Here is a 20,134-nt window from a genome sequence, read left to right as displayed (position 1 = left end):
GTGGATAGTAATAACTGAGTTGTTATCCCTTATTACCATTTAGAACATGTCAGAATCAATAACAGAAAAAAGTGCTTTTAGGATTTATAATAGTTTCTACTTTGAATTTACATGTGCTAGCTTTTTTCTTTTTTTGAGACAGAGTCTCATTATGTCACCCTTGGTAGAGTGCCATGGCATCACAGTTCGCAGCAACCTCAAACTCTTGACCTTAAGTGATTTCTCTTGCCTCAGCCTCTCAAGTACCTGGGACTATAGGTGCCCACAACAACGCCTGGCTATTTATTTTGGTGTAGTTGCCATTGTTGTTTAGCAGGCTCAGGCCAGGTTCGAACCTGCTTACTGTGGTGTATGTGGCTGGTGCTCTAACCAGAGTTTCAGAGACCCTTAGGGTAGGAGGTTGGGAGGCACAGTCTACTTTGATAATAATACCAATGATTATCCATCTTTTTTACTCTTATAGAGTGTTCAGTAGAATTTTATAAAGATTATATGGTATGTTGCATCACAACAAATTCAATGTGGAAACAGATATAAAAAGATAGGTATTGTCTACTGAGCCAGAAATTGAAGAGATTTAGGCTGGGCACAGTGACTCACGCCTGTAATCCTAGCACTCTGGGAGGCCAAGGAGGGTGGATTGCTTGAGCTCAGGAGTTTGAGACCAGCCTGAGGAAAATGCAAGATCCCATCTCTAGTAAAAATAGAAAAACTGAGGCAAGAGGATCACTTGAGCCCAAGAGTTGGAGGTTGCTGTGAGCTATGATGCCACCGCACTCTACCAAGGGCGACAAAAAAAAAAAAAAAAGTATTCTGAGTGTGTTAGTCAAATAATATGCTAATTACTCTATTAAGTTAGGGTTTCCAAATGCTTTAAACTTGGTAGATTTCAACCCAATATCTAACATCACAGTATTATAAAAATCAAAATTCTTAGATGTTAAAAAATAAAACCGTTAGCTATATGTTCCTCAAGTGATGCATAATTAACATAAATGGGATAAACTCATTATTTCTAAACATTATGAAATGCAGATAGTGAATGATTATGGAATCCATATATTTTAAATTGAACTAGTAACAGCAACAAAAATTAATTTTTACAAAATCTGTGCTTACCTACTATACTCTTTTCTGGAGCTGGCGGCACAATATAACCGACATGTAAATACTTGCTTGCCAATTTGCTGTGTAAACCAAGAAAGTCACTGAATCTTCTTTTCACTGAAAATTCACTCTTACTGAACATGGAGAGAGAAGTCTACAAGTCAAGAAGAGGTATTTGAACTTTTGAATGTAAGTAATTATTAGAAGGTAATGTTACATATAATTGTGAACAACGGATATATCGACTTTGCAAAAGAATGCTGAGTATCTAGCATGGTATATATATTTCTAAGAAAAACCTAAATCACAGATGTTTATACAGAACCTTAAGAGAATAGAACATATTTATTTTATTCTATCCTAGCCTCCATCTCATCCACCTTATTTATGAGAATGATTTTTAATCTTTACTTCTAGCCCAGATCTCCTTCTGAGCTTCAGTCCAATATATCCAAATACCTATGGGATAACTCCACTTAATCTCATTTAGCACCTCAAATCCACCATATTAACCCCTGCTAAAACATAAATTGTCTATACTATTTACTACTATCCCCTAGTGCTTCCAACAGAGCCTGACACCGTAGTAAATATTTAATAAATGCTGGCCCAGTGAATTAACAAACCCCACCCCGTCCTCCTCGTGTTCCTCCCCATGTTGCCTTTTTCCATCCCCAACTACAAAGTACCTTTAGTTGGTAACTTAGGCATCCCTTTTTTTCCTCACCCCTTACAACCAAATCCTATTAATTCTACCTCCTACATAACTTAAGCAGCCATTTATTTTGCTCATCTCCAGAGCCACTTCCTTAGTGCAAAGTATTACTTCTCGCAGCTAGACTGCTGCAATAGACTGTCTCTCAAATCTCAATTGAAACCTAAAATCCTTTAATAATTACAATTGCCTCTTTTTTTTTCTTTTTGGAGATAAGGGTCTTGCTCTGTTGCCTCAGGTAGAGTACAGTAATGTCCTCATAGCTTACTGCAACCTGAAACTCCTGAGTAACTGGGATTACAGACACCTGCCATCATGTTTGATTAATTTTTATATTTTTTTGTAGAGACAGGGACTTGCTACATTGCTCAGACTGGTCTTGAACTTGAGGTCTCAAGTGAACCTCCTTCCTTGGGTTCCCCAAATACTGGGATTATAGGTATGAGCCACTGTCCCCAGCCTGCAGTGGCCTCTTAAATAGAAATCTTGACCTCTACTTTGATCCTCTCGCTTCATAGTGAACCTAAAGAGATCTTACGAAAACAAGAATCTAACTGTGCTACATTCGTAGTCTGAATCTCTTTAATGGTTCTCCATCATACTTAGGAGAAAGCTCAAACTCCTTGACATGGCTGTGCATAATTCACAGTTTGCCAAACTGCCAAACAGTTAAATCATATATCACTTCTTATAGATTCTAGAAAGCACATACTTTTTTTTTTTTTTGAGTCAGAATCTCACTATGTCACCTTCAATAGAGTGCCGTAGTGTCACAGCTCACAACAACCTCAAACTCCTGAGCTTAAGTAATTCTCTTGCCTCAGCCCCCAAGCAGCTGGGACTACAGGCACCCACCACAACACCCAGCTGTATTTTTTTGTTGCAGTTGTTTAGTTGGCCTGGGCTAGGTTCAAACCTGCCACCCTCAGGGCATATGGCTGATGCTGTAACCACTGTGCTATAGGCACCTAGCCAAAAGCACATACTTTCTTTTTTCTTTTTTAAGAGACAGAGTCTCACTCTATCACCCTCTGTAGAGTGCTGTGGTATCAGCATGAGCTTACAGCAACCTCAAACTCTGGGCTTAGGTGACTCTCCTGCCTCAGCCTCCCGAGTAGCTGGGACCACAGGTACCCGCCACAACACCTGGCTATTTTTTTTGATGCAGTTTGGCTGAGGCTGGGTTTGAAACCACCATCCTCGATATTTGGGGCCAGCGCAATTCCCACTGAGCCACAGGCGCTGCCTTGTATACTTTCTTGACTCTTGTCTTTTGCACAAACAAATCCCTTTGCCTATAACAAGCATTCTTCTTCTTCCTTTTCATCTCTCCCAATCACTTCACTCACCTTTGTCTTGGCTGAGATACTACTTTCCACAGGAAGATTTTCCTGACCCTTCAGGTCTAGATTAGGTCCCTTCCTGCATACTCTCACTTCACACACTACTTTTAAGTATCAAACCGCTCACAACTCAGTTACTTCCTGATAATCCTTAGTATATGGTAACCTTTATAAAGACAGGGATTACTTCCTCCTTAATCATCACTGTATCTCCACACCACATACTAAATGCTCACTGTTTTTTTAAAAGAGGAAAAGCCTCACCTTTGTTGTTACTCTATATGCCATGTAAGCATTCATGCCATCACCTGTAAGAAAAGTCAAAAAATATATTAAAAATCACATATTAAAAATAAAAACTTACTATTTGTTGTGAATGGGTGGATTAAAAAGATAAAACTCACTTTAATATTGCATTTAGTAAAGAAAAACAGCATACAGATAAACTAATAAAAAAGAAATACAAAATAAACAGACAACTATTGACTCACCAACTTTCTCTGGGTCAGACACACCAATTTCTATATCAAATATATCTCCATTTGCTTCTTCTTCAATCTAGAAAGTATAATTTTTTGTTGTTAAGAAACAATAAAAATTTAAATTATATTGTTGTCATAACACTAAGAATTGTAATTTTATCATCCAATTTCTTTTTTTTTTGAGACATAGCCTCAAGCTATTGCCCTGGGTAGAGTGCAGTAGCATCACAACTCACAGCAACTTCCAATTTCTGGGCTTAAGTGATTCTCTTGCTCAGCCTCCCAAGTAGCTGGGACTACAGGTGCCTGCCACAATGTCTGGCTATTTTTTGGTTGTAGTTATCATTGTTGTTTGGCAGGCCTGGGCTGGATTCGAACCCGCCAGCTCTAGTCTATGTGGGTGGCGCCTTAGCTGCTTGAGCTACAGGTGCTGAGCCATTATCATCTAATTTCTATTGAAGTCTGTGACAATGAATTATTTAAGCAGCTACTCAGTGCTTCATTTTGGAAAAACAATAAAGGCTTTCACATTTTCTTACTGTGTAAAAGAAAAAGTACACAAAGACAAGAGGAAAAAGATCATTTGAAGACAGAAAATGTAGAAAAAGTGTTCTAGTCTTCTGAATATATATAAACATTGTGGAATTTTTTTGTTCTATATATTTAATCTATGAACTCAGATTATTAATTACCTCCTTAGTTAATTTTAATAATAGCACTTGTCAAAGTTTTATCTCTACTGTTTACTAACCAGGAAGTAGTCATTACTTTCACTAGCAGCATCTTAAATACCACTAGAAATGATGATACCAAAAGGTAACTTTACTAGCATAATTTCTCTCATTTCCTAATAAACACATGTACTGCTTGAAGTAAATGAAAGGCCTATAAAGTTCTCCAAAAAAAGCAATAAAGTGATAACACTATGACACTACAGGGGAGACCTTTTTAATGCCATTATAAATAAGCAATCCAAACATCAGCTCTGCGGGAAAGCTTTGTTATTTTTAAGAAGAAAGTGCAGAGGTTATTAAACTTTGTAAAATTTTCAACGCAATTTCTTTTCTTTTTTTTTTTTTTTTTTGAGACAGAGCCTCAAGCTGTCACCCTGGGTAGAGTGCCATGGCAGCACAGCTCACAACCACCTCCAACTCCTGGGCTCAAGCGATTCTCCTGCCTCCACCTCCCAAGTAGCTGGGACTATAGGTGCCCGCCACAATGCCCGGCTATTTTCTGGTTGCAGCGTCATTGCTGCTTGGTGGGCCCAGGCTGGATTCCAACCCATCAGCTCAGGTGTATGTGGCTGGTGTCTTAGCCACTTGAGCCATAGGTGCCGAGCCAAGGCAATATTGATAACTTTTGGTTTTTTTTTTGAGACAGAGTCTCAAACTGTCACCTAGGTAGAGTGCTGTCGCATCATAGCTCACAGCAACCTCCAACTCTTGGGCTGAAGCCATCCTTTTGCCCCAGTTTTTCTATTTTTAGTTCAGATGGGGTCTCACTTTGGCTCAGGCTGGTCTTGAACTCATGAGCTCAAGCAATCCACCCACCTTGGCCTCCCAGAGTGGTAGGATTACAGGTGTGAGCCACCACAGGGAGCTTTTTATTTCAGCGTCTTACTTTGTAGCCCTCAGTAGAGTGCCATGGCATAACAGCTCACAGCGACCTCAAATTCTTGGGCTTAAGCGATTCTCTTGCCTCACTCAGCCTTCCAAGTAGCGGGGACTACAGGTGCCTGCCACAATGCCTAGCTATTTTTTGGTTGTAGTTGTCACTGTTGTTTGGCAGGCCCAGGCTGGATTCAAACCTGCCAGCTCCGGTATATGTAGCTGGCACCCTAGCTGCTGAGCTACAGGTGCTGAGCCAATATTGATAATCTTAAGATTATCTCAAAGAAATCTTTTTCTCAAGGTTGTCTTCTTTTACAGATTTTATAAAGTAAATGTTTTTCGAATCATAACATAAATGCAGAAGAGTATATAAATGTATAAACTTTCAAAAAGTGAACACATCCTTATAATCAGAACCTGTATCAGAAACACACACCACCATTACAGCCCAGGGGCCCTCTGGTGCTTCCCCCTGTCACAATCCATCCTCCACCCACCAACACCATCACTGCTGTAACCTCTATTACTACTGTATATTAGTTTTCCCTGTTTTTAAAGTTCCAATATTAGAATTGTATGTAAGTATTCCTTTATGTCTTACATTCTTCCCTTAGTGTTTGTGAGATTATATGTTTTTGCTTGTGGTTATTTATTTATTTTTGAGACAAAGCCTCAAGCTGTTGCCCTGGGTAGAGTGCCATGGCATCACAGCTCACAGCAACCTCCAAATCCTGGGCTTAAGCTATTCTCTTGCCTCAGCCTCCCAAGTAGCTGGGAATACAGGTGTCCACCACAATGCCTGGCTGTATTTTGGTTGTAGTTGTCAGTGTTGTTTGGCAGGCCCAGGCTGAATTCAAACCTGCTAGCTCTGGTGTATACGGTTGGCACCTTAGATGCTTGAGCTACAAGGCACCGAGCCTGCTTGTGGTTATTTAATCAGTCATTTTAATGATCTATTTCTATACAAATGAATTGACAATAACCTCCATATAATTTTTTTTTCCCAAATTCACCTTATCAGAAATTATTGCCAAGTTATAAAAAAGTATCTTTAATGGATATAGATTCATTCCTTCCTTTAAAAAATACAGCCCAGGCTTGGCGCCCGTAGCACTGGTTAAGGCACCAGCCACATACACTGAGGGTGGCAGGTTTGAACCCAGCCCAGGCCAGCTACACAACTGCAACAAAAAAATAGCCCGGCATTGTGGTGGGTGCCTGTAGTCCCAGCTACTTGGGAGGCTGAGGCAAGAGAATTGCTTGAGCTCAGGAGTTTGAGTTTGCTGTGAGCTGTAACGCCATGACACTCTACCAAGGGTGACATAGTGAGACTCTGAAAAATACAGCCCAGCTCGGTGGCTTACACCTATAACCCTAGCACTCTGGGAGGCTGAGGTGGGAGGATCCCCTGAGCTCAGGAGTTGGAAACCTATCTCTACTAAAAATAGAAGAATTAGCCAGGCATTGTGGCAGGCACCTGTAGTCTCAGCTACTTGGGAGACTGAGGTCATGGCACTCTAGCCTAGGCAACAGAGTATGACTGTCTCTAAATAAATAAATAAGTAAAGGCAAGATAGCAATGTTTATGTACTAATACTATTTATTATAATTTCATTTTATCAAATCAAATTATTCAAAATACCACTTTATTCTGATTAATAGTTTTCAAAGCACTTTTATACATCCTCTTATCTGATCAACATAGGAACACTGAGAGGCACAAATTACCATCGTAAGATCACAAATGACAAATTCCTCAATTTAAGTATTAAAATAAATGATACACTAGGAAGAGTGCTGGACATAAAATAAATAGGTAGCTGGATCCCCTAATTTCTTCAGTTCAATGTTCTTTTCTAAAAATGCCTGAAAGTCTTGATTAGGAATAATTTTAATTTTTTTTTTTGAGACAGAGTCTCACTCTGTTGCCCAGGCTAGAGCACTATGGCCTCAGCCTATGTCATAGGATCCTCAAACTCCTGGGCTTAAGTGATCCTCCTGCCTCAGCCTCCCAACAGCTGAGACCACAGGCGCCTGCCACAATGTCCAGCTAATTTTTCTATTTTTAGTAGAGGCAGGGTCTACTATTGCTCAGGCTGATCTCAAAGTTCTGACCTCAAGCAATGCTCCTGCCTCAGCCTCCCAGAGTGCTAGGATTACAGGCCAGAGTGCCCAGCAGCCTTGATTAGGAATGATTAGCAGGAAAATAATACTGGGTATGGAACAAAAGACTTATTGTTTACATATTCATTTAAAATACAAACATTTTCTTGTACCTCTTCCCTGGATCTATCAAAGATCACAGGAGCAGACATACTCTTCGATTCAATTCTAGGAGCAATGAGTGCAGTAGGGGTGACAGGAGTGATTGCAGGAGAAGGTTCTGAGGAGAGGATAGGTTCCCTTTCTGGGCTGTCCAAAGAAACTTCTTCTGTAGCTTCTAGATACAAATTAAATAAATTAGTTACGAACACCCAGAACCAAGCCCCTAATGTTTTATATAGTAGTTAATAATTATATAAAATATTTTTATAATACAAATAAATACCAAAGTAATACTTAAAAATAATTACAAGAGAATTTAATGAATTCTTAGTTGTTTATTATAATTTTAAAATCCGTAGTTACTTTGTTGGTTTAGGTAAAAAGAATCCTAGTAAGTCAGCTTAATTATCTACAGTAGTGGTAGGGAAAGGCTAGGAGAAAACGTTTCACATTCACCTGTGTTTGGATCTGTAATATATCCTATACTTGTGGTAACTTACCTTCCAAATATTTCATTCAGGCTAACATCATGATTATTTTATACATAAGAAAACAAATTTTATGGTGGAAGGCTACCCAGAATTATTCCAACTGTGATTAAAAATTAGTTATGGAAAAGCCACAAAGTTAGTAATTTAAAGTAATTAACTGCCAGAGATTACTGGATATTTTATTAGATACACGAATACAACACAAAGTAAGTATGTGTTAAGGTTTTATGTGTTAATTTTTTTTTTTTTAAGACAGAGACTCAAGCTGTTGCCCTGGATAGAGTACCATGGCCTCATAGCACCCCTCCAACTTGGACTCAAGCAATCCTCTTGCTTCAGTTTTTCTATTTTTAGTAAAGAAATGGTCTCATTTTTTGCTTAGGCTGGTCTCGAACTCCTGAGCTCAAACAATCCATCCACCTTGGGTCCAGAGTGCTAGGATTATGGGCATGAGTCACCATGGCCCGCCTAGGTTTTAACTTAAAATGCTCATCCTCTTGAAAAATCTCTAAGGAAATTCATTTTTAAAATCAAACCAAATAAGCTGTGAGAGTTTACAGGTACATAATACTGTGCTAAGGGCAGAGCAATGAAGAAATGTAAAGAAATGTAGAATATCATACCTTCCCTCAGGGACTTTACAATCTATTTGGGGAAAACAAGACATAAGCATACGGAATGTTAAATGATAATAAAAGACAATAGCAGCAAGAGAACAATAAAAAGAATGTCACAAGGCATTTAATTACTATAGGAACTACAAACAACATGAACTCCAGAACAAACATTACACTCTGAGTTGCTCCTGGAGACAGTACTTTAGGGCAATGGAAAAGAAGATTTGGATGGGTAGAGAAAACACCAAGAGATAATTCCACAAAAATGGATGAGCATATGCAAAAGGCAGAGCCAGGAAAGAGAAAATTACAATCAGTGGCCATAATATACATCACATCTCGGCTGCTCTGCAGAATTGATACCAGGAAAAGGCAGGCAGGACTATAAGGGAAACACAGGACAAGAACAGGGGTTTCCAACATGAAGTTCTTAGATTCCTGGAGGTTTGGGACAGTAATAATGATGGTGAACCATTTTAATTTTAATACTCAAAAAGTATAGTATATTGGGCAGCGCCTATGGCTCTGTGAGTAGGGCGCCGGCCCCATATACTGAGGTTGGTGGGTTCAAACCCTGCCCCAGCCAAACTGCAACAATAAAAAAATAGCTAGGTGCTATGGAGGGCGCCTGTAGTCCCAACTACTTGGGAGGCTGAGGCAAGAGAATCACCTAAGCCTAGAAGTTGAAGGTTGCTGTGAGCTGTGATGCCACAGTACTCTACCCAGGGAGACAAAGTGAAACTCTGTCTCTAAAAAAAAAGAAAAAAAAAAGTATAGCCTATTGACCTGAAATAAGATTATACAGGTTAACATTTTATTAAGCAATGCTTAATGAAAATGTTCATGAAATCCTTACTTGGCATAGATCTCTTTATATTTTTATGTTAAAAGTAAAAATGACTAATAACAGAAATCTTTCAAACTATGGTAATGAGGAAGGAAAACAGACCTTTGGTTTTGAAACAGACTATAGATGACTATAATAAAAGTTTACATGTAACTCAGGCTGTGCAGACTGCTGGTATTTACAATCCTTTTGTTAAACAAATGAAACCAATGAGCAATATGAAAAATCAAACCAAAAAAAGCAATGCTTTCAAGCTAGGGGCAATTTATTTATTTTTTTGAGACAGAGTCTCACTCTGTTGTCCCAGGCTAAAGTGTGGTGGTGTCAGCCTAGCTCACAGCAACCTCAAACTCCTGGGCTCAAGTGATTCCCCTGTCTCAGTCTCCCAAGTAGCTGGGACTATAGGCATCTACCATGATGCCCAGTTAGTTTTTCTATTATTAGGTATTAGACACCCGGTAGGTTCTCATTTTTGGTCCGGCTGGTCTTGAACTGAGCTCAAGCAATCTCCTCACTTCAGCCTTCCAGAAGGCTAGGATTACACACATGAGCAATTAACTGCCAATAAGCAAACACCAAACAAGTAGCAAACAAAACAAAAAAAATCTCAAAAAAAATTTTTTTTGTGGAAGAGATAACTTTATTGAGAAATAAATCAGCATAAATAAAATAATTTTAACTTGAAAACTCTTTTTTGGAGATGGAGTCTGTCACCCAGGCTGGAGTGCAGTGGTGTTATCACTGCTTGCTGCAGCCTGGATCTCATAGGCTCAAGAAATCCTTCTGCCTAAGATGGAACTAGAGGCATGCACCATAATTCCCAACTAAAACAAATTTTTTTGGTAGAAACAGGGCTCTCGCTATTTTGCCCAGGCTGGTCTTTGAACTCCCAATTGATCCTCCTGTTTTAGCCTCTCAAAGTGCTAGGATTAGAGGTGTGGGCCACTGCACCCTGTCCATTTTAAGTTTTCAATCACAATTTACTTCACCGATACCAGGTTTTGTGCTCTTGACACTAAGAGGATACTTTATAAATGGTAGGATTTATTTAGATTCAGCCTACTAACAGTAAAATAGTATATCTTAAATTCTTTGCATGAGTTCTTTTACCTTAAGTGAACATATTACAGATTCACAAGTTTTAATTTAAATCAGATAGAAAAGTTCAGGAGGGTGTCCAATAGGTACTAACTTTGAGACAAATATAAATTGCTTATGTCAGTATCAGCTAAAATGATACTTATTTGACAGTTATCAAAGAATTTTTAAATAAAGGAATACTCACTAAACTTACAACTGGCATAACCTGAACAGCATAGGTGAAATGAGCTAGGTACTCTGGCAAAAACAAGTTTTTAGATTTTAACAAATGATGGAGAAGAGGGATTCTATAGTTCTAAGGTTTAAAGATCTAGGGTAGTGGTTCTCAATCTTCTGAATGCCGCGACCCTCTCATATAGTTCCTCATGTTGTGGTGACCCCCAACCATAAAATTATTTTCATTGCTACTTCATAACTGTAATTTTGCTGCTTTTATGAATCATAATGTAAACATCTGATATGCAAAAAGGGGTTGTGACCCACAGGTTGAGAACCGCTTGTCTAGGGCGATTTCAGAATTAGCAATTTGCTCACACTTACCTCCTCCTCTAGGATAGTTTCCTGAGGTATGCTCAGCGCAGCATTAGTGCCAGATTTTAACAAATGATGGAGGAGAGGGATTTAATAGGTAAACTGTATTTGGTGAATACGCTCTACATAAGCTAATAACTGCAACATGTATCACAGATGAATTTTTTCCAGTATCACTTCTGACATACACTATTTGAAATGCTACCCAAAACACATTAGCACATGTACTAATATAACCTCCTTATGGTTTTAAAGTCCTAATGGCTAAGCACTAGAGTAATATTTATATTTTATCCTCTGGTGTAGGAGAAATAAATCAAGTTCATGTTCTCTTTACAACACTTTCACCACGCTAGTAACATATACTACCATTTCCTAGAACCATACTCCTCTATAGAAAGAGAAATGATGCTCCTGCTTGAAAGCATTATAAATAAGAACTAAGTATAGTATTAATTCACTCAGACAAAAATAATCAGATGCCTTTATGAAATACAGCTGAGTTTAAGATAAATGCTAAAGAATAAAAATTATTTATTGGCAGGCATGGTGACTTACTTCTGTAATCTTAAAAGAGTCTGGGAAGCTGAGAAGGGATGACTGCCTGAAGCCAGGATTTCCAGACCAGGCTGAGCAACAAAGCAAGACCCAGTCTTTACAAAAATGAAAATATATATATATTAGCTGGATATGGTGGCATGCACCAGTAGTTCTAGCTACTTGGGAGGCTGAGGCAGGAGGATCACTTGAACCTAGGAGTTTGAGGTTGCAGTGGGCTATGATGACACCACTACACTCTAACCCAGGCCACAGAGTAAGACCCTATCTCAAAAAATAAAAAAGTGTGGCTAGGTGGCCATAGTTCAGTGTAGTTAGGGCACCAGCCACTTGCCCTGGGGCTGGTAGGTTCAAAATTGGCCCAGGCCTACTAAAAAAACAACAATAAAAAAGCCAAGGCGTTGTGGAGGGTGTCTGCAATCTTAGTTACTAGGGAGGCTGAGGCAAGAGAATCGCTTGAGCCCAAGAGTTTGAGGTTGCTGTGAGCTATGATACTACTGCACTCTAAAGAGGGTGACGAAGTGAGACTCTGTCTCAAATAAATAAATAAATAAATAAATAAGTGTCTATAAGGCCAGGCTCACACCTGTCATCACAGCACTCTGGGAGGCCAAGGCAGGTGGATCGCTTGAGCTCAGGAGTTTAAGTCCAAGGTGAGCAAGAGAAAAATCTCATCTCTACTAAAAATAGAAAAATTAGCTGGGTGTTGTGGCAGGCACCTATAGTCCCAGCTACTTGGGAGGTGCAGGAGTTTTAGGTTGCTGTGACCTAGGCTGATGCCACAGCACTCTAGCCTGGGGCAACAGAGTAAGACCCCTGTCCCCCCCTCAAAAAAAGAAAAGAAAAGAAAAGAAAAGAAGTGTTTATATTTATACGTTAACAAAGCAAACAGATGACTATGTTTATTATTCTTTAGACACCATCTCTCTTTTTAAAACAAACACTGACAATATTTGAATCACAGAATTTAGCATAGATTACTAATAGACTAAAATACTTTAAAGATTTTTTTTTTTTCGGGGCGAGGGCTGGGTTTGAAACGGCCACCTCCGGCATATGGGGCCGGACTCCTGCCCTTTTGAGCCACAGGCGCTGCCCCTGTAAAGATTTTTTTGATTGAACCAAGTGGGCAAATATCATTGTATAGTTTTCACTTGGCTAACTGATCAGCTGTGCACACTATACAACCATAAAAAAATCCTTTCTTTCCATATACATGCACGTGTGCTCACACATACACACAATTCTGTGTTAGAGAAAGGTTTCAGCACATTCATTTATATAGAATTCTAAGACTATGAAGTGGAAAGGTCTTTAATAAAATAGATAATCCAAAACTGTTATAGGAACACACACAGTTTTAGATAAGAACTTGTTTAGTAAAGACAAGACTCACGGCTCAGCGTCCATAGCTCAGTGGTTAGGGCACCAGCCACATACACTAGGGCTGGTGGGGTTGAACCCAGCCCTGTCCTGCTAACCAACAATGACAACTACAACAACAAAAAAAAGTAGCAGGGTATTGTGGCAGGCACCTGTAGTCCTAGTTACTTGGGAGGCTGAAGCAAGGGAATTGCGTGGAAGTCCAAAAGTTGAGATTGCTGTGAGCTGTGACACCATAGCACCCTACCTAGGGCAACATAGTAAGATTCTGTCTCAAAAAAAAGAAAAGAAAAAAAAAAGGCTTGGCACCTGTAGTTTAAACAGCTGAGGTGCCAGCCACATATACTAGAGCTGGCAGGTTTGAATCTAGCCAGGGCCTACCAAACAATAATGACAACTCCAACCAAAAACTAGCTGGGTGGGCAGCACCTGTGGCTCAAAGGAGTAGGGCGCTGGCCCCATATGCCAGAGGTAGTGGGTTCAAATGTAGTCCTGGCCAAAAATTGCAAAAAAGCAAACAAACAAAAAAAAACTAGCTGGATGTTGTGGCAGTTGTCTGTAGTCCAAGCTAGTTGGGAGGCTGAGGCAAGAGAATCACTTAAGCCTAGGAGTTAGAGGTTGCTGTGAGCTGTGATGCCACTGCACTCTACCACCGGTGACAAAGTGAGACTGTCTTAAAAAAAAAAAAAAAAAAAAAAAAAAAGACAAGACTTATGTTATCTTTTTGATAAAAACATAAATGCCATGAAAAAAACCTTTAAGGAGCACCTGGAAGAAAGTCCAAGAAAGGCAACAAAGAATACTGAAATATTATAAATTAACTAGATATGATTTTGACTCTAAGTTGTTAAGTGGCAAAAAAGAAAAAAAACCCCCACATGATTAGTACTTCAGTATTTGTATGTATATCACACTTTTATTTTCTGATGTGATAAAATATGTGAATTCATGAATGGTGAAAACTATTCATGGAACTAAGCAAGTTGAAAATTACATAAACTTTTGGGATAGAGGATTGTATCTTCAAATATATTTGTACAAAATGTACAGAATGGTCTGAATACTGAACCACTATAAAAGCTGAGAACACATTATTTTTTTTCCTTCTACTTTTTCTTTCTCTTTGCAAGTTATATGGGTAATGTGCCAACACAGTAACAAGAAGGAACGCATATCTCACACACATTAGTGTGAAAATCCAATCATGCTTATGAACCCCAAAAGGATCAACCATATTATTAAATTTTAATTCAATGAAAGTCAGCTCAGGTACATTAAGCTGTTAAAAACAGGAAAACTGACTACTTTAATTTTGTGTCATCAATAGTAAGGAAGATTTTGCTTTTTAATATCAAAATATTAATTTTGATTAATGTTAACCTTAAAGCAGATACTTCTTTGAAGCTAACTGTTTAAACTTTAGGATGGAATATACCAAATCTTGCCTTCATGTCCAAAACAAATATCTCAAGCATCAGTTTACTCCCCTAAAAGTGAGTCATTATTGAAGAGGTGGCGGCTGAGTGCCTGTAGCACAGTAGTTACAGTGCTAGTCATATACACCAGGGCTGGCGGGTTTGAACCGAGCCCGGGCCAGCCAAACAATGACAACTGCAACAAAAAATAACTGGGAGTTGTGGCAGGCACCTGTAGTCCCAGCTACTTAGGAGGCTGAGGCAAGAGAATTGCTTTAGCCCAAGAGTTTAAGGTTGCTGTGAGCTGTGATGCCGCCCAAGAGTTTGAGGTTGCTGTGAGCTGTGATGCCACGGTACTCTATCAAGGGTGACATAGTGAGACTGTCTCAAAAAAAAAAAAAAAAAAAAGGAAAAAAAAAAGAAGAGGTGGTAAATATTGCAGCAATTTACTAAAATAAATTTCAAACATAAACGGGATACAAACAGATTCTTAAATCCAAATTTCTTAATTTTGCTTTGTGACCCATATGTAATTAAAAAAATACAATCACTACTATTTCTCAAAGTATGAAGGCCCTAACAATTAGCCTTTAAGTCTAAGTACTTACCAAAACAATCCAATTATAACACTGAACTTATTTTCAAATATGTAAAACCAGAAAAGACCACATTTTTGCTTCTCTCAACAGTGCCTATTTTTCATAGAGTTGTCTAGTTAGAAATGCTCTCTCCTAAGATTCCACAAAAAGAGCTATTACAAACATTTTATACAGAATTTCAGTTTTGTTTTAGAGAATTTTTTTTTATACAACACAATATGCACTTCTGGTCATTATTTAAAAATAAAAATACAACAATTACCCGCAAAAAGATCTTCTCTGTCATCATCTAGCACAACTTCTGCAGGTTTTGGGCCATTGGAGTTTGCACTATTATCTTCTGTAGGAAGACTAGCTGGCTCTGGAGATGATGGACTTGACTGTTAAAAGGAACAATAATAGGTAACAGATTGGCATGTTTATCTGGTGTAATTTTCCCTATATACTACAGAAATAGTACATTCTCTTGATAAGAAGGGAGGAAAGAACAAGAACAGCTATTTATATTTCCTCCCTTGAGGGTAACAATGAACCAAAAACACACTTTTGCTCATTTCCTTTCTTAACAAAATGTCACTTAAGATTTAATAAAAAAAGTCTATTCTTTTGAACTTCCAATAGTGTGGAAAAAAAGAAAGTGTATTCTACTTGTTCTTTTGGAGATTACTAGTTTGTCATGTTGAATTATAATTCATAAAAACCAAATGAAATGTTTTATAATATTTATACAGTCACATATTATAGAACCCAAATCAGATCAAGTCCCTTAATTTTTAAGAATTGATGCTTTTGTTTTTGTGACAGAGTCTCGCTATGTCACCCTGGGTAGAGTGCCATGATGTCACAGCTCACAGCAACCTCAAACTTTTGGGCTCAAGAGATCTTTTTGCCTCAGCCTCCCTAGTTAAGCTGGGACTACAAGGCACCCATCATAACACTGAGCTAATTTTTTTATTTTTAGTAGAAATGGGGTCTCGCTCTTACTCAGGCTGGTCTTGAACTCCAGCAATCCACTTAGCCTCCCAGAGTGCTAGGATTACAAATGTGAGCCACCGCAACTGGCCCATGCTTTTGTTTTTGTCATTGCCATATTCTTCCCCCTTGGTGGGGACAGAGGTATTCACGCATCAGAATTCCACACAACTCAACAACAAGGAAACAAAGTTGAAAGCATTAAGTATTAAGACTACAATTATTCTATTATAAAATTTCTATAGTTTCAAACTAAAAATATGCCTTCATCAAAAACTGACATTTTAACTAAGTTAAGGATTATTTTTGTGTTTCTTAAAGTATAATGAGCAATGTAATAGAAACTAGGTTGTGTAACTTTTAGCTTTATTATAGTTTAAACAATGGTTAAAAATAAGACTTAAAACATTTTTCACAAAGTATATAAAACAAACACATACAAAATTATATATCTCAAACTATACTGCTAAATATTTTCAAAAACACAACATACCTGTTAAACTAGGACCCCCCCTTCCCATTCTTTACCATGTAGGTTTCTACTGACCTAGATTAGTTTTTCCTGGTTTTGCTTTTCATAAATGGAATTATAAAAAATATATTCTTTTCTGTTGATTTTTGTTCTTTTTTTTTTTTGCAATTTTGGCCAGGGCCAGGCTTAAACCTGCCACCTCCGGTATATGTGGCTGGCATCTTGTTCTTAATGTTATGTACATGAGATTCTTCTATATTGTTCTGTGTAGCAGGCCACTTATACTCATTGATGTATAATATTTTGTTGTGTGAATGTCATAATTGGTCTGTTCTACTGTTGATCTATGTGGGTGGTTATCAGTTTTTTACTACTTCTAATAGTGCTACTATGGTGAACACAGTATATACCTAGGAGTGGAACTGCTAGATCATAGGGTAGATGAATGTTCAGCTTTAAGGAGATTTCACTAAACAATCTTCTAAAGTGGGTTGTATAATTTATACTCCCACTAGAGGCATATGAAAATATAGCTCCACATCCTTGTCAACATTCTGATATATTTCATTTGTTCACTTCAGCTACTCCAGAAGGTGTAAAGTATCACTGGGGTTGGAATTTCTACTCTTCTGATGAATAATGATGCCAAGCAGTTTTTCGTATGTTTAATGGCCATTTGAATATTCTTTTTTTGTGGAGTCTCTTCAAGTATTTTCTCCATTTTTCTATTGTTCTTATTGATTTGTAGTAGTTTTTAAAATACATTCTGGATATAAATTCTGTGTCAGATATGTATTATGAATACTTTCTCCCTCTCTGTAGCTTACTTTTTAATTTTAAGATAAGTAGATTTTGCAACAGACATTCTTAATTTATATTATGGGCAAATTCTATCAATTTTTTCTTTTATGCTTAGTAAATTTTTTGTAGGACCAATAATCCTTTGATGCTACTCATTAGCTTTTTTTTTTTTTTGAGACAGAGTTCCACTTTGTTGCCCTTGGTAGAGTGCCATGGCATCATACCTTACGGCAACCTCTAACTCTTGGGCACAAGACATTCTCTTGCTTCAGTCTCTCCAGTAGCTGGGACTACAGGAGCCTTCCACAACACCTGCCTATTTTTAGAGGCAGGGTCTCCTTCTGGCTTAGGCTGGTCTCGAACCTGCGAGCTCAGGCAATCCACCCTACTTGGCTTCCCTGAGTGTTGGGATTATAGGCATAAGCCACCTCACCTGGCCCTACTCAGTAAGCTTTTTAAGTAAACTATCCTGTATGGCACAAGGACATTCCTTTATAACATTCAAAAACAGTTCCAAATCCTTATAGGAAAATGTAAAGAGCAGCTTTCTTTTCTCTCAGGAAATAATTTTTATAGACCCAAGTATCCCAAAAGTGGGCCTCCATTTAACTGAGTAATTTCACTTGAAGGAATTTAAAGAATAAATAAGTTCATTATTTCTTCTGAAAGATGTTCCTGACAATCTCAACTGACCTTGTCCCAAGTCCAATTAAGGAGCATGAATACCAAGCCCGTATCTTCTCCAAATTTCTCCTTTGACATTATACCTATCTGCTCATAGACTATAAGTTCTATAAGGAATGGAAGAGATTTTATTTTGTCTACTACTTTTTACTCTGTATCTTGCAGCAAACATTCAACGACTATTAATGAATTTTTTTTTTTTTTGGCCGGGGCCGGGTTTGAACCTGCCACCTCTGGTATATGGGGCCGGTGCCCTATTCCTTTAAGCCACAGGCGCAGCCCAATTATCAATGAATTTTAAGAAAATAATATGGCTGTGCTAAAGAATTAGGCACATATTTGCCAATCAAATTGTCTATGATACTATAAAATTTGAAACAGCCAATGGCACATTCACATAAAAATGTAGCAATGTGGCTCCAACACCCATTCCTGATAAAAATTCTTAGCAAACTAAGAATAAAGGATAACTTCCTCAGCCTGATAAGGAATATCTACAAGAAGCCCACTACTACCATTATACTAAATGGTGAGAAACTTTCCCACTAAGATCAAGATCAAGACAAGGGTGTCCCCTTTCACCACTACTTTCTGCCATCATAACTGGATGTCCTAGCTAATGCAACGTAAAATAAGAAAAAGAAACAAAAGGTATGCAGACTGGGAACAAAAAATGTTAACTGGCGGTGTCTGTACTCAGTAGGTATGGTACCAGTCACATACACCCAGGCTGGCAGGTTCAAACCTGGCCCGCGCCTGCCAAACAACAATGACATCTGCAACAATAGCCAGGCATTGTGGTGGATGCCTGTAGTCCCAGCTACTTGGGAAGCTGAGGCAAGACAATCGCTTAAGCCTAAGAGTTTGAGGTTGCTGTGAGGTATGACATCACAGCACTCTACCGAGGGTGACATAATGAAACTGTCTCAAAAAAAGTAAGAAATGTTAACTTACAAATACCAATTGCTTTTCCAGGTTAACTGGCAAACATCAATTGCTTTTCTACATACCAGCAATGAAGAAGTAAAATCTGACATTAAAATCTTAATACTCTTTACATTAACACTCCCTAAAATGAAATACTTAGGTATAAATCTAACAAAATGTGTACAAGATCTATATAAGGAAACACTTAATTCTAGTGAAAGCAATCAAAGAAGAACTAAATAAATAAGGAGATATTCCACATTCACAGATACAAATTTGATACTGTCAAATAGTCCATGGGTGGCACCTGTGGCTCAGTGAGTAGGGTGCTGGCCCCATATACCGAGGGTGGTGGGTTCAAACCCGGCCCCAGCCAAACTGCAACAATAACAACAACAAAAAAATAGCTGGACACTGTGGCAGGCGCCTGTAGTCCCAGCTACTCAGGAGGCTGAGGCAAGAGAATCACCTAACTCCAGGAGTTGGAGGTTGCTGTGAGCTGTGACACCACAGCACTCTACCAAGGGCAATAAAGTGAGACTCTGTCTCTAAATAATAATAAAAAAAAAACCCCAAAAAACCAAATAGTCCAGCCTTTCCAAGTTGATTTATAGGTTCAATGCAATGTGAAGCAAAATACCTGGCAAGTTATTTTGTTGTTGTCGACGAGCTAATTCTAAAGTTTATACGGAAAGGCAGAATAGCCACCATATAATATTGAAGAACAAAGTTGGAAGACTGACACTATCAACTTCAAGACTTACTATAAAAGATACAGTAGGGCTCAGTGCCTGTAGCGCAAGCGGCTAAGGCACCAGACACATATACCAGAGCCGGCAGGTTTGAATCCAGTCCAGGCCTGCCAAGCAACAATGACAACTACAACCAAAAAAGACCCAGGCGTTGTGGTGGGTGCCTGTAGTCCCAGCTACTTGGGAGGCTGAGGCAAGAGAATCACTTAAGCCCAGGAGCTGGAGGTTGCTGTGAGCTGTGACACCACAGCACTCTACCGAAGGGTGACATAGTGAGACTCTGTCTAAAAAAAAAGATACTGTAAAGACAATGGAAAGACAAATCTGACACTAGAAGAAAATATTTGCAAAAGACAAATCTGATAAAGGATCATTATCTAAAATGGAAAAAAAATGTTAAAATTCAGCAATAAGAAAACAAACCAAACAATTAAAAATAGGTAAAAGACCTGAACAAACAGC

The 20,134-nt window shown here is 38.4% G+C and overlaps 1 protein-coding gene and 1 non-coding gene across 2 annotated transcripts in view; both read right to left on the bottom strand.

The window, feature by feature from the left end:
- Positions 1-20,134, bottom strand: part of SNX2 (sorting nexin 2) — a 63,577-nt gene that overhangs the window by 27,226 nt on the left and 16,217 nt on the right. The window contains exons 2-6 of the mRNA XM_012811475.2: positions 15,327-15,444; positions 7,534-7,697; positions 3,657-3,723; positions 3,430-3,473; positions 1,120-1,261 (exon numbers count right to left, since the gene is read on the bottom strand). Coding sequence (XP_012666929.1) covers positions 1,120-1,261; positions 3,430-3,473; positions 3,657-3,723; positions 7,534-7,697; positions 15,327-15,444 — 535 coding nt within the window. The remainder of the gene's footprint in view (positions 1-1,119; positions 1,262-3,429; positions 3,474-3,656; positions 3,724-7,533; positions 7,698-15,326; positions 15,445-20,134) is intronic.
- LOC111728477 lies at positions 14,179-14,277 on the bottom strand. Its single transcript, XR_002775754.1, has one exon. It is a non-coding gene; the product is annotated as a small nucleolar RNA U13 (small nucleolar RNA).

The sequence above is a fragment of the Otolemur garnettii genome, unplaced genomic scaffold, assembly GCF_000181295.1.
Source record: "Otolemur garnettii isolate 467f Iridium unplaced genomic scaffold, OtoGar3 scaffold00160, whole genome shotgun sequence".
Taxonomy (NCBI): Eukaryota; Metazoa; Chordata; class Mammalia; order Primates; family Galagidae; genus Otolemur; species Otolemur garnettii.
The sequence above is the reverse complement of the archived record's forward strand: the minus strand, read 5'-3'. Positions and strand labels throughout refer to the sequence as shown.